The sequence below is a fragment of the Podarcis pityusensis genome (genome assembly GCF_964106645.2).
Source record: "Podarcis pityusensis genome assembly, chromosome: 5".
Classification (NCBI taxonomy): Eukaryota; Metazoa; Chordata; class Lepidosauria; order Squamata; family Lacertidae; genus Podarcis; species Podarcis pityusensis.
In genome coordinates this window covers 80790049-80804345 of record NC_138032.1, presented here as the reverse complement: position 1 = coordinate 80804345, position 14297 = coordinate 80790049, and the positions used below count along the sequence as shown (strand labels likewise).

Genomic DNA, 14297 nt, shown 5'->3' with positions numbered 1-14297 from the left:
AAAGTGGTGCTTCAGGTTAAGAACAATTTCAAGTTAAGAACAGACCTTCAGAACGAATTAAGTTCTTAACCCGAGGTACCACTGTATAGTCTGGCACCCAGCAATGTCTGAGGAACAGTGAACTGGCCCCCTGTTTAAAAAGTTTGAGGACCCCAGTTCTACACCATATGAAGCACCATGTCACAACTTTCCTGTTTCTTTTAAAACATATTGGTGATCTCATTTGGTTAAGGAAAACATGTTCATGAAATCATCAGTACAACTGGCAGATGTCTACTCTTAGGGTGGGTTAAATATTTGTTCCCATCTGTCCTTGCTTTGGTTGGAGAAAAAATTACTGAAAAAAAGTTGCATAGAAAAATTGAAAGCTGGTCACTTGAAATCATGTGGGCGTGAAAACTGTTGCTTTGTAAAGAGAGCCAAAATCTTGGCTATCATTCTTTCTCGCATAAAGCCTCTGTTGCACTGATGGAACGGGAAGGAAAGTGCTTAGAGTGATCAGGTATTTGTGTTTGTCTTTTGATTATGCTTAAGGGACTGGATTGTGTGCTTCAAGCCTATGCATGTAAACTATCAGCACCTTTAAAGACCATAGAATCATAGAAATACAGAGCCGGAAGGGATCCCGAGGATCATCTAGTCCAACCCCCTGCAATGCAGGGATCTTGTTCTGGGTCGGCTTGAACCACCAACTTCTGGTTTACAGCCACACACAGTGATTCATTGTGTCACAGAGTTAAAGGGGAGCTCTGGTAACTAAGGTAATCAAATTTCTCGTTGGTTAGGTGTCCTCTTTTTTACACACACACACACACACAATTTTTAATTTCTTTCTTGAGACAGAATAATTTGCCCTGATTGCTGTCCAGCATTTGAAGTAGCCGGGCGCCAGTCACATTTTGCTTCGAGGAACTGAACCATGTTCAGCTATGGTTCACATCAATGCATGTGTGTCCCAAACCATGATTAACAACATCTTTCATGTAAGAGGAACGGAAATTTGTCATTCTGTGCCCCACTTCTGACCCCTCAACCTTGGTTAAAAGCTAAAGAAAGTTGTTCCTATGCCAGCTCCAAGTACGGTATTCATTTGCAAACAGTAGTCAGTAGTTACCTATGTTGCCCATAAATGTGAGAAAATTCAATTTACTGACATGGTGAATAAAATATACTATTTCTGGAGATATATGTGTGGGATTGCACATTGCTGCTTAAAAGAAACTGCATGTACTGTCTATTACTGTATGTTAATTTCACAAAGAATCTTCATGTAATTATGGCAAATATTTTAACTTAAAATATTATTAGTTTTTCTAATTGCTCTTGGGTAATCCAGTACTGACAGTAGAAACACTCCTACTTTTCTTAGTTTAGTTATCATGGATATATTCAAAGAAAAGCCAAGAAAGTTTGCTGCAACAAAGTTTAAGGCTGCTTTATGGCTGCGAATCTAAAAAGACAACTAGGAGAACTAAAGTTTTGTTTTCTAACGAAGTCCATAAATATGTCATATTGTAGGACTGTTGAAGTCTCTGCTGCAACACTCTGTGCAATGCTAGACACTTGCAATGTGAATGAGTTAGATACAATGTTGGAACTATTTGACTAGCTGAATGTTGAGTAATTCAACAGTTCTTGACTGTGGAAATTTTGTTGCATTGACGTGTCCTAATCTCAGTGTAGCTTTTAACTGCACTGCTGTAAAAGAACCTGGAAGTGCTGTTATTTTTTTTGCTACTTTAAAGTCTGCTGATCTTCTAATTGCATTTTGTATTTCTGTCCCGACCCTGAAGGAGTTAGGTGTTCTGGAGATGACTGCTGCAGGGTAATGTCGCAGCACAGATGTCAAATATCATGCTATTGTAGTATATAAAGTAATGACTTTATGTGCAGATAATGATGATGGTGAAGTATTCTTGTGTTTGGTGCTATTTTTAAGAAATTAATTTAATGTAACTGAGTGGTAGGAGTAGCCATTTGTGCAAGGGCTTAATGAGACAGCTGGTGCTCAATGTCTGCAGAAATGTCCTTCGCTCGTACATGTCTTGTTTTGGAAGCAATATGTACATAATACTGAAAAAGTCTTTACAGTCAGTTTATGTGTTGAAAAACTGAGGTCTACAGTCTGACCTCAAATCTTTCATAACTAAACCGATTTCCATCTTATCCACACAGGCTTGGGGCAACTGAGCCTTAACTCTATAAAAAATTATAATAGTGACACAGGTAGTGAAAAAAGTCTACCATCCCATCTGTGATAGGCATAAGGTTGAGAGAGGATTTTAAAACCTGCACTGTTGCAATTTGATTCTGCTCCTTGTCTCACAGGTTTCCCCCTCTTAATGAAGAAGTGAGGGTGACTACAATTGAAGAAGAGAAAAAATGTTCAGTTTCCTTGTAGTTGCAGCTTATTGCCCCACATGCTACTGCCCTGGATGAGAAGAGTGGCTTAGGGGAAGAAGAGTGTTTAAAAATGGTGGCTTCCTGAAAACTCTTTCCTCCCCTAGCTTATAGGCAGAATAGTCCTAAATTCGCGTGATGGGAAGATTGAAGTGACAGATTGTCCATCATTTCCAAAGGATGATGTTTTCCTTTTTTTGAACAGGTGGAATCTATGTCTTCAATATCCTTCAGCTGAAACCAAGCGGGTCCAAGGCTGGCCCCAGAACACCCCATTTCAGGTCCTCCCACCAGCAAACCCACCTGTGCTCACCAAGCTTTCAGTGGGCTTAGTGAGGGCCTCCCTCAGGTGTGTCTTGCTACCAAAACGCATCTCTGTGAGCAGAGGGGCACCTCTACCCTGTTCAATGCCCTCTAGATTATGCCTCATTTATTTGGCAAATATATAGGCAATAGGCATGAGCACTAGGCTCTCAGGCAGGCACACACCTAAATACAATGTGAACAAATGCAGTAAAAATACAGACTAAAACAATGGAATTGGAAAGCAGCAGGCCAAGAGCAGATGATAAAACTCAGCAGAAGGCTGAGAAACAGTGAAATCAGCTGGTTACCATACTGGAATGCCTGGACAAATAACGAAGTATTTCACTGATGTTGGAATCATATTTGGGAACACCCTTCTGATGACAGAGGGGCTTGTAACTGAGCATCTGACAATGACTAATGGTCACACAGGAACATGTGGTTGAAGTCAGCCCCTCTTGTACGTAACAACTTGTGCTTTGAATTGTGCCTGAAAATGGACCGGCAACAAATGTCACTGTTTAACTACGTGGGAGAAACTTTGTAAAGGGTAGTGCCAGTTCAAAATGCAGCTGTCTGGCTATCAACAGGAGCTTCTGTGAAGTCTTCAAAGGCAGCCCATGTAGTTGACCAGTCTAGTCAACTAGTCATCTAGAGGTTGCCATGCCATGGATAATGGTCAACAGGTTTTCTTTCTCTCAGGGGGTGGGGAGTCGCAGCTGATGCACTAATCCATGTGTAGGCAAACTAAGGCCTGGGGGCCGGATTCGGCTCAATCAACTTCAAAATCTGGCCTGCAGACGGTCTGGGAATCAGTGTGTTTTTGCATGAGTAGAATGTGTCCTTTTATTTAAAATGCATCTCTGGGTTATTTGTGGGGCATAGGAATTTGTTCTTTTTCTTTTCTTTTCCAAAATATAGTCCAGCCCCTCACAATGTCTGAGGGACAGTGGACCGGCCCCCTGCTGAAAAAGTTTGCTGACCGCTGCTAATCATAGCCAAATTCTGTTGGAATTGAAAAATAGTGTTTTATGGTCTTCAAATTTTTGCTTCAGATAATAAAATTTAGTGTTTCAAGTAGAGTTATATGGCACTATGGAGTGTGATACAGCCTGACTGCTTATACAATATCTGCTCCCATTGCAGACTGCGTGTGTACTGTCTTGCTATGGCATGAATAAGGTAGGGTTGGCCATTGTGAGCTTGGCATTGGTAACGTCAAGACTGGACTGCTGCAATGTGCTCTATGTGGGGCTTCCCTTGGGCTTTACCTAGAAGATCCAGCTGGTATAGAATGCAACAGCTAGTTTGTTGATCCTATCAACACCAAATAACAGCTTTGCTGGAAAGACTGCACTGGTTGTAGTGCCTCTCTGTTTGTGGAATGCTCTCCCCTGGGAGGTTCGCCTGGTGCCTGCATTATACACCTTTAGGCACCAGGCAAAAGTGTTCCTCCCTAACCAAGCCTTTGGCTGATTGACACCCAGTGCCCTTTCGCTGTGCTCCTCAGATGGGGTACTGCTGGGAGCAACTATATTCCCCCTAGGTGCACTTAGCCTGTCCTGGAAACTGGATTTTCAGTGTTGTAGCTCCAGCCTTCTGGTATTAATTACCAGCCAAAACTACAAAGGCGCCTAGCAAGATGATGCTTAGGTGTCTACTGAAGACGTTTTTGTTCAGGAAGGCTTTCACCGAGGTTTCTCTACTAACAAACTACTTTTCTATGAGTGGAGAGTGTATGTTGGCTTGTTCTTGGGGATAATTCAACATGTAGCTGCCAGCCCCCAAACACCTACATTCTGCGGTGATTCAGTTGATTGTAAAAATGGGCCCAGTGTTGGAGTAGGCAAGATGAAGCTTTTTTGAAACTTCTGATAGCTGAGGCATTATTTTTCTCATGTAAAAATCATTCTGTGATGGTACAAACTCCATGCTGTCTGGGGGCACCCACCCGCTGTGCTTCTGTGTGCATTCCTGACACCTCCTTGGGGTGGCTTATTTTCTGTATCAAGAGTGAATTATTTAGTTTCACTCAATGGCAGAGGCATAACAGAATTACAGGCTCCTAGCAATGGTTGATTAGAAGGGGACAAGGCTAGAGCAGTGGATGAAGCAGTGAAAGCAGCAAACAGCCATTTATGAAGCCAAACATTTTTTTGTGTTCAGCTGAGTCTTAAATTTATTTTTAAGTCTCATGTCATGACCACTATTAGTGGGTCTTGGCAAAGATGTTTACTGTTTACAAAGTTTACTGCAGATTCCTAGTTAATAAAGTGAGGGTTGCTGGAATAGTAGCAGAGATAAGGCATTTGAAAGTTGGTTCAGTCAGTTCAGTAGGGAAGGATGAAGTGATATAGCTTCATTTCAAATTAGGACAGACTCAGTTTAACCTGTGGCCTATTCATTATCTTCATAACCACACTTGCTACCTTTAAAAGAACAAAAATAATGAATTCTATGCTCTGTATCCATTGTTGGAAGCAGTATGATTCCGAATACCAACTCACCCTTACCAGATGACTTTGCAAAATATATGATGAATAAACCAGTGATCTCAAGCCCATAGTGGATTGGGGGAGGAAGTCTGAAAGCTTTTCTAGTAGGTCCCATGAAGATACATGAAGGCTAACATTTCCTGTAAGTAGAATAAGAATTTTGCTTGAAAAAATGTGTCACTTTCCAAATGGCAAAATCAAGGAAAAGTCTGGGAACATTTTTCTCTTGGAGGTAAAATTGCTGATGATCTTAAACTGAGTCAGATAACCACAGAACGATGAAGCCAAAGGACCATTTTGTAGCCTAAAAAAACACCCTTAAGATAGTTTTGGGAAATGAAGTTTGCATATGTATCAGAAGGATATATTCAATCGCACCATTATTATGATAGAAGTGTTTGGTTGTTTAACAGAAGCCATTATTAATTTTGTCTGGCTTACCTTTGCTTTAGAGTATGTGAGATTCTTTTGCAAGAAGTGGTTATCTTAGTCATAAGTAGTTGCCATTTTTTTGTCTTGCATTTTGTGGGAATTGTACTAATAAAATGCCCATAACAGGCCATCAGGGGATGCTGGTTTAAAACTGGGGACATCAAAGAGCTGAGTCTTGTACATAACTGGTGAGCTGTCTGGGTCTTTGTGTGCTTGGAGGTAGAGTAGGTCTCATAAGAAGAATCAGCCTCAACTGAGAGCCTGATAAAAGATCCTTTGGGTACTGGATCTGTCCCTTGAGCTGCTAGGTTTACAATGCATATTGGTTTACAGTGCTATTGCATCTGTGTAATCTGCCAAAGTATTCAGTTTGTTAGATGATGGCTGCCAGCCTTATTCTTTGAGGAAAGGGATACTTGCTTCTCAACTGTGAAGTGTGTTTGGAGGTTGAAGTGACTGGTTAAACAATGCTGTGTTCTTTCGCTGTTCTTATATGTCAATAAGCAGAACGCTGTTGTCAAAAGGATGTTCTCCCATGGTCAAGAAAGCAAACTTATGCTGCGATGGTTTCCCCAGAAACTCAATGGATTGTTTCTATGTTGCTATTGTTAGCCTAGTCTGTGCTTGAGGTTTAAATGGACTGAGCTTTCTTGTTCCTGTTCATTCTACTCAGATATGAATATTTTACAGCCTTCAGTTAACATGGCAATACATACAATTTCTGACTTACATGCCTTAATCAGATTTTGTTCTGGAACAGATTTTTTTTGTCATGAATACTTATGCCTTAGCAGCATTTTGAGTGGACTAGGAATGTTTTGAACAGAAAACGTTTTTTTTAAATATTTGAAAGTGGGTTTAAGGCCTGCTGCTGCATTCCCTTCTCCAAAATTTGGAATTTCTCTACACGACCCCTAAATCTGCTCTGTTTTCCTTCACCCCCCCCTTAAACTTGTTATAATAAATACTTTTTAAAGTCCTTGCACTAGCAGAACTGATTAGTTAGATACAGCCCATAGAGATTGGAAGCTGGGTGTTGTTTTTTTGTCTCATACTTATCTCCTAGTTTGGTACATAATGATGCGTTTTGTTTCTTGCATCTTGATTCACCACATCTGGACTCTAGTCAGTGACTTGAAGATACACCTGGTGTTAGTTGCTTCAGTATGCATGTAGATAGTAATTTATAATTTTATCTGACTCTTCCCTACGCCCAAAACACTATTCCTAGTGGAAAGGCCTTAATACTCTGACAGGTCTTCAGAGATAGGTGTTTGTCAATTGCGAAGGAGCTATTGTTAGTACATCTCTACAGTGCTTTTAGCACTTTGCATAGGGGTAGTTTTGTTAAGAGGTTCTGCTGAGACTGTTTTAGGATTGTGGGAGGGTTGGTCTTTACCTACCTGCAGTTATGTAAGTCATGCAAGTTGGAAGGCAACCCCCATAGTTTGTTGTTTTAGAACCATAAAGCCCCTCTCAAAATACAAGCGCACATTCTAATATTTTTGGAATTCTAAACCTCATATTTGGCCATCCATTTTTTTACCTGAAGAAACTACAGGTTTCCTGTGTACCCTTTTCAGAAGAAGGTAGATGTTCCTGCATGGTGACAGAAAATATACCGTATTTTTTGCACCATAACACTCACTTTTTTCCTCCTAAAAAGTAAGGGGAAATGTCTGTGCGTGTTATGGAGGGAATGCCTACGGGTGGCATGCCTACGGATTTTCCTCCTCTAAAAACTACGTGCGTGTTATGGTCGGGTGCGTGTTATGGAGCGAAAAATGCGGTAATTGGAAGTAAGAGTTAAATTCACTAACTTCTTAATACATTGCCATTTAAATAAAAAATTGGTTATGATGCATTCCAGAAATGACAAAAATAGCAGGGGAAAGAATTCTGACAACCACTTATGTAGCTGGAAAAAAAGCTGTTTTTTAGTAGTCTGTTGGATGAGTTTGTTTCAGACATTTCCACAAGAAGGAAATCACTGGTGTGTAACCCAGTAGAAAGAATTGAAGGTTTACAACCCGCCCCTGTCATGGGCCATCACAGAAAAATAAATTTTGTGATTCATCATGTCTACATTTTTAGGATATTAAAACTTGCCTTCATGTGTTTTCCAGATGTTTGCCTGTTTTGTAATTCTAACTGAGTGTACTTTTCATTTAATTCTAGGCCCTCCCTTAATTTTGCTGACTCAGATTACAGATTTCCAAGACGGAGGAAAGAGAAGCATAAGCACCAGAGGAAAATATCCTGCAGACTGCCCATGAAAACTACTATTGCGCAGATATTTATGGCTCTTATGGGGATGCGCAGATAGTGAGAAAAAATATTTTTAAAATGCCCCCACGGCTATAAATTGCAAGATTCTTTTGCTTTATATTTATCAGAATTCGATACGTTTTCAACTTGTCTTTGGAATACAGAAGCATAGCAAATTCATTACACCTCCAAAAACGTATGTTTAGACAAATTGCCCTGAAAGTAATGGGGGCTGTGTCTGACTGTTTAGACTGTAAATGCTTGCAATAATGGAAGTTGTAGCAATACTGGGATTTGCGATCTCTGCAGTATTGCTTGAGCAAGACAACAGTTGCAAGTTTCCCCCCTTATTTGCCTCACACAAATGGATGTATCAGTAGAAATAGTTTTGGTTCAGCTTACAAACAATTGCTCCTTTCAGAAAATGCTAGCAAGACATGACCAAAAACATCAGCTGTTTTAGTTGGAATACAACTTAAGTGCCGTAAGAATGCCTAGAAGAGGCATAATATTTCAAGCCAGAACTCGGTGGCTGTTGGTCGGTCTTGCCTTGCTGTTGAGTTTGTTGCTGTTTATGTACCTCCTTGAATGTGCTCCACAAACGGATGGCAATGGATCACTTCCTGGCATTGTAGGGGAGAATTTTGGCAAGGAACACTACCAAGCCCTCCTGCAGGAGCAAGAAGAACATTACCAAACCAGAGCTATGAGCCTCAAGCGCCAAATTGCTCAGTTAAAGCAGGAGCTTCAGGAAATGAGTGACAAGTTAAAATTGTTACAGGAGAAGAAAACCCCAAGAGTCAACAGCATGGGCTATCAAGGCACCAAAGAACAAGCACCCAATGATCTCCTGGAATACCTGCATTCTCAAATAGACAAAGCTGAAGTGAGCATGGGGGCCAAGCTGCCTAGTGAATATGGAGTCGTTCCTTTTGAAAGCTTTACTTCCATGAAGGTGTTCCAGCTGGAAATGGGGCTAACGCGACACCCAGAGGAGAAACCTGTCAGGAAAGATAAGCGAGATGAATTGGTGGAAGTAATTGAGGCTGGCCTCGAAGTAATCAATAATCCAGATGAAGAAGATGGTCAAGATGAAGATGACGGAATAGGGGAGAGACAGCTTTACAATGAAAACGATTTTATAGAAGGTACTTTATGCATTTTTGAATTCTAGTTCATAATATGGTAGTCTACACCAAATGGCAGAATTTCTGAGACAGAAGACCGGCTTTCCCCAACCAGGTAGTCTGTAGATTCTTTGGACTACAATTCCTTTCTGCATATGACCAGGGATGGCAGGAGTTGTAGTCTGAAACATCTGGAGGGTGTAGATGGTTGCAGTAGGTCATTAAATAACAGGTTTGGGGGATGGCACCATAAAAACCAGGGAGAATTGTCCAGCAGCTGGTGGGTTGCATCTTCTCTGGTGTGCAGGGCTGCCAGTTATTGCATATGTATATAATATATTGCTTACTCATTCAGTATTTTGGCATCTGATTTATAGGAGGCCACTTCATACCATGTCAGAGCATTGATCCATCTAGCTTAGCACTGTGTGCTCCAGAAGTGGGGGAACCTTTTTCAGCCAGGGGGAAACAATCCCTTCTTGGCAACCTAATGATCTGTAGGATGAAAGGGAAGACGTTCACACAAAAAAAGCCCATTCAGTGTCCTTGGCCACCTTGCAACGATGAGACAAACTCAAAACCCTGCCCATAGCAAACTTCTAAAGGAATTATCAAGTGCCCTGGGAATGAAGCAGGAAAAAAAAAGAAGTATTTTCTCAGAGGAAGAAAACCTTTGAGAAATTGGGAGGACAGGTTTCAGCATAGAACTAAAACCAGGTAAATATTGAAGTAATGTACAGGGGTTAAATATCCCCCTCACCCCCATAGACAGCAGCTCCATACTCCTGCCTTCTTCCCCAACCCCTGCCCACTTTCCACCAGTCCAGTAACAGATGGCATATTTTTTAAATCACAAGTTGGCAGTAGTACTTCAGTATGTCTCAGGCTGTGGTATAGTCCTGTAATGGGGTAATAAGTTACATGCAGTACTCAGCATTTTTAGAGTAGTCTGGTGGAACACATATTAGCGATCCCAGACTGGGTGTACTTGAAACTTCTCAGCTGAGTTTTCAAACCAGTACACCGTGTGCCCCAAAACGTAGAAAACTGCTGTGACCACCCTTGACTGGCGCACGAATATATTCACTTGTTTAGGAATCTTTGCAGTTCATTATTCTTAGGCTCTAAGAAACTTAACAATGATGGTTTCACTTCATTGCTAATTCTTCAAGCAGAAAAAAGGTTTTTCTTTTTCTTTTGGATGCTGTGTCATTGTTTCCAAAATGTGGTCAAAAATATGGCAATGATTTCTAAGACTTATTGAAAATGTTCATGTCTAAGATTGCCTTGAGACTGTCATTTTCAAGAAATTGCACCACAGTGGTAAGTACTGCTCTTTTTTTATGCACCTGCTTTGTCTCGTCTCTGTCATCATGTGTACTTGTGCAGTTTTGTGAATTGCTATCTCAATCTTCAGGTCTTGATAATTTGTTTGCTCCATGAAGGCGCCCATGTTGGCATATTGTTGAATTATACATAATGTATGTGAAGTGCTTTGAATACCCACAAAGCACTCTGTAAATACCAAGACTTTTACATATGCATTTCCCTTAGGAGCAATGCCTTCAGAACAAAGTGCGCATGTTCTCTTCATGGCCACGTCTCTTCATTGTTGGGTTATAGTTGCTGTTGAATCATTCTGCAACACTTAAAGGAAAATCACTCTGGGCAGTAAATCATTAGAGTAGGTTAGTAGCTGGCCTCAGTAATGCTGCATCGCCTCTTTTCGGTACGTTTCTTCTTTTTTTTAAGGCAGTTAGTCTGCAGTTTATAAGATGAGGAAATAGCATTGACTAAACTTTTTCTGGCAAGCCAACAGAAGACTTTTTTTGGTCAGAACTGAGCAACTATGGCAACCAATGACTAAATCTTCCCCTCTTAATATTTTGTTCCCTTTGGTGGTTTCAGTATCTTGTATTTCTGCTCACTTCTTAAAAATTGTTGCCTGGTTAGCTTGCATCAACAAATGAAGTAGTTTTCCAGACAAATTCAACTGCTTCACTCAATATTCTTGCCTTGTTACTTTTTTTAAAAAAATGAATTTTAAATAAGAGTTGTTCAGCACTGGAACAACTATAATTCTATGATTCTATACTTAAAAGCACTTTTAGGGGTTAATCACAAATATTTAACTCTTAAGAACTGTGCACATTACAAACACACATCACAACGGCAAGTAACAGTAACCTAAAGCATATATTTTTTTAAAATCGAAATTGGCATCTTTATCAGAATATTTAGGTTTTCAAATTTTCAGTAAGCAGGCAGTTGCAGTTGTTAAAATACCCATGCACAATTAAAATTATTATCACTTAACTGTGACTCTGTCTAATGATATGGAGAAACCGAATTCAGGTTAAACCATGAGATCTCAACAGAATTTGGGTTTGAAGTTCTTTGGGAGTTGTAACTGTAAATGCAGTGATGCCAGTATGTATAGCACGATAGCAGCAGGTAGGCTAACCTGTGTCCACTCAAACAACTCAACAAGAAAAACAAAACACCTCCGAGAATTTGGCTAGATGTACCCAGACTCCAGTCAAGAACTAATTGCTATGGATTTTCCCCATCACCACCAGCAGAATGCAATATTTCTGATTTTTAAACTTATAAGCAGGTTTTAGTTGCGTTGTCAAATAATTTGTTTCACTCAGCCACAGAATAGTTGTTTCTAATTTGGCCATTACAACTCCTGAAGTTCCCAGCCATTTCACAATAATGGCTTGTGGCATTCTTTAAGTCATACGATAAAGACAGAAAATTGCAGAGTTCACTCTATGCCCATCCAAAAATGCCTCATTTATTTTTTTAAAAAAGCAAAACAAAACACTGAAGAAATGAGAATAATCAGCAAGGGGAAGGAGGACAGAATCACAGAATCATAGAGTTGGAAGAGACCACAAGGGCCATCGAGTCCAACCCCCTGCCAAGCAGGAAACACCATCAGAGCACTCCTGACATATGGTTGTCAAGCCTCTGCTTAAAGACCTCCAAAGAAGGAGACTCCACCACACTCCTTGGCAGCAAATTCCACTGTCGAACAGCTCTTACTGTCAGGAAGTTCTTCCTAATGTTTAGGTGGAATCTTCTTTCTTGTAGTTTGGATCCATTGCTCCGTGTCCGCTTCTCTGGAGCAGCAGAAAACAACCTTTCTCCCTCCTCTATGTGACATCCTTTTATATATTTGAACATGGCTATCATATCACCCCTTAACCTCCTCTTCTCCAGGCTAAACATGCCCAGCTCCCTTAGCCGTTCCTCATAAGGCATCATTTCCAGGCCTTTGACCATTTTGGTTGCCCTCCTCTGGACACGTTCCAGTTTGTCAGTGTCCTTCTTGAACTGTGGTGCCCAGAACTGGACACAGTACTCCAGGTGAGGTCTGACCAGAGCAGAATACAGTGGCACTATTACTTCCCTTGATCTAGATGCTATACTCCTATTGATGCAGCCCAGAATTGCATTGGCTTTTTTAGCTGCCGTGTCACACTGTTGGCTCATGTCAAGTTTGTGGTCAACCAAGACTCCTAGATCCTTTTCACATGTACTGCTCTCAAGCCAGGTGTCCCCCATCTTGTATTTGTGCCTCTCATTTTTTTTGCCCAAGTGCAATACTTTACATTTCTCCCTGTTAAAATTCATCTTGTTTGTTTTGGCCCAGTTCTCTAATCTGTCAAGGTCGTTTTGAAGTGTGATCCTGTCCTCTGGGGTGTTAGCCACCCCCCCCCCAGTTTGGTGTCATCTGCAAATTTGATCAGGATGCCCTTGAGTCCATCATCCAAGTCGTTGATAAAGATGTTGAATAAGACCGGGCCCAAGACAGAACCCTGTGGCACCCCACTAGTCACTCTTCTAACAGGAATCATTTGAGCAGTGGAAAGGCCTCAGTAATTCCAGTAGTACAGACAGAATGTGCGGCAAAACATAGACTGCCACTTGAGCAGGCGAGCAAACATTGGGATGAGGTATTTGTGCTTTTCCCTGTTAGCTACCAAACCAGATAAAATGAGTGCAATGTATGATGGAAATAATCATAGATAGGGAAGCTGTTGGTTTTTCCAAAACTCATTTCCCTGTGTAGTTGTATCCTTCATGGAAAAATAGCCTAGGGATTAGTCAGTGAACCACTCTGTTGCAAAGAGTGTTGGGTGATGTTTTTGTTTTTTTCCAGAAATGTTTGCAATCTCTCTGGCAAATTTGTTTATAAACTCTTGGGTTTAAAATATTTTAAGAGTTCATTGCTCACTTGGACCCATTCAGTTTTAACAGCCATTTAGCATTGCCATTTCCCCTGATGAATACTCTTGATTACCAAGACTACCATATACTTGGTGTGGGTTCAAAAATGATATACAGTGGTGCCCCGCAAGACGAATGCCTCGCAAGACGAAAAACCCGCTAGACGAAAGGGTTTTCCGTTTTTCGATGCGCTTTGCAAGACGAATTTCCCTATGGGCTTGCTTCGCTAGACGAAAAAGTCTTGCGAGTCTTGCGATTTTTTCCACTCCCCCCCCCTTTTTCTAATCCGTTAAGCCGCTAATAGCCTTTTAGCCGCTAAGCCGCTAAGCCTTTAATAGCCGCTAAACCGCTAATAGCACTAATCCGCTAAGCCACTAATAGGGTTGCTTCGCAAGACAAAAAAACCACTAGACGAAGAGACTCGCGGAACGGATTATTTTCGTCTTGCAAGGCACCACTGTACCAGTTGATAAGTTTGCAGCTTGCCTGGTTGAAGCCGGAAACCATTACATCCAGAAAATGTATCAGTTTTATTTTATTTGCTGTTTCAGCCATTCTGTCATAACAAGTTTACTGTACAAGGAGTTTGATATAAATATTGCAGTTGTTAATCTTGAGAAATAAACATGGAAATAAATGGACTGCTGATAGTTTTCAATGCATACCAGTAGTCTTTTGCCTGCTTTTAAATTTCCAATGTGTTTTGAGCAGGGCCGCCTTTACCCGGGGGTGCAAGGGGTGTGGGGCAGTCGGGCGCTGAATTCTGGGGGGTGCCAGGCTCCCACCACTGAAGCCGCCTATATAATAATAATAATAATAATAATAATAATAATAATTTATTTATTATTTATACCCCGCCCATCTGGCTGAGTTTCCCCAGCAACCCTGGGCAGCTTCCAATCAAGTGTTAAAAACAATACAGCATTAAATATTAAAAACTTCCCTAAACAGGGCTGCCTTCAGATGTCTTTTAAAAAGAAGATAACTGCTTATTTCCTTCACATCTGAAGGGAGGGCGTTCCACAGGGTG

General features: G+C 40.9%; 1 protein-coding gene and 1 long non-coding RNA gene across 7 annotated transcripts in view; one reads left to right on the top strand and one right to left on the bottom strand.

The window, feature by feature from the left end:
* CSGALNACT2 (chondroitin sulfate N-acetylgalactosaminyltransferase 2) overlaps nucleotides 1–14297 on the top strand; it is a 32872-nt gene that overhangs the window by 4741 nt on the left and 13834 nt on the right. For all 3 annotated transcript variants that reach the window (XM_081005008.1, XM_081005007.1, XM_081005009.1), the window contains exon 2: nucleotides 7812–9049. In XM_081005008.1, the coding sequence (XP_080861134.1) occupies nucleotides 8392–9049 (658 nt within the window). In that variant the 5' untranslated portion in view covers nucleotides 7812–8391. The remainder of the gene's footprint in view (nucleotides 1–7811; nucleotides 9050–14297) is intronic.
* LOC308476946 overlaps nucleotides 4763–14297 on the bottom strand; it is a 28853-nt gene continuing 19318 nt past the window's right edge. Inside the window, exons 3-5 of one of the 4 annotated variants that reach the window (XR_013986252.1) lie at nucleotides 8761–8902; nucleotides 5220–5341; nucleotides 4763–5135 (exon numbers count right to left, since the gene is read on the bottom strand). This is a non-coding gene — a long non-coding RNA (uncharacterized lncRNA). Of the gene's footprint in view, nucleotides 5136–5213; nucleotides 5342–8760; nucleotides 8903–14297 lie in introns of all 4 variants that reach the window. The other 3 variants (XR_013986253.1, XR_013986255.1, XR_013986254.1) reach the window with 3 other exon arrangements.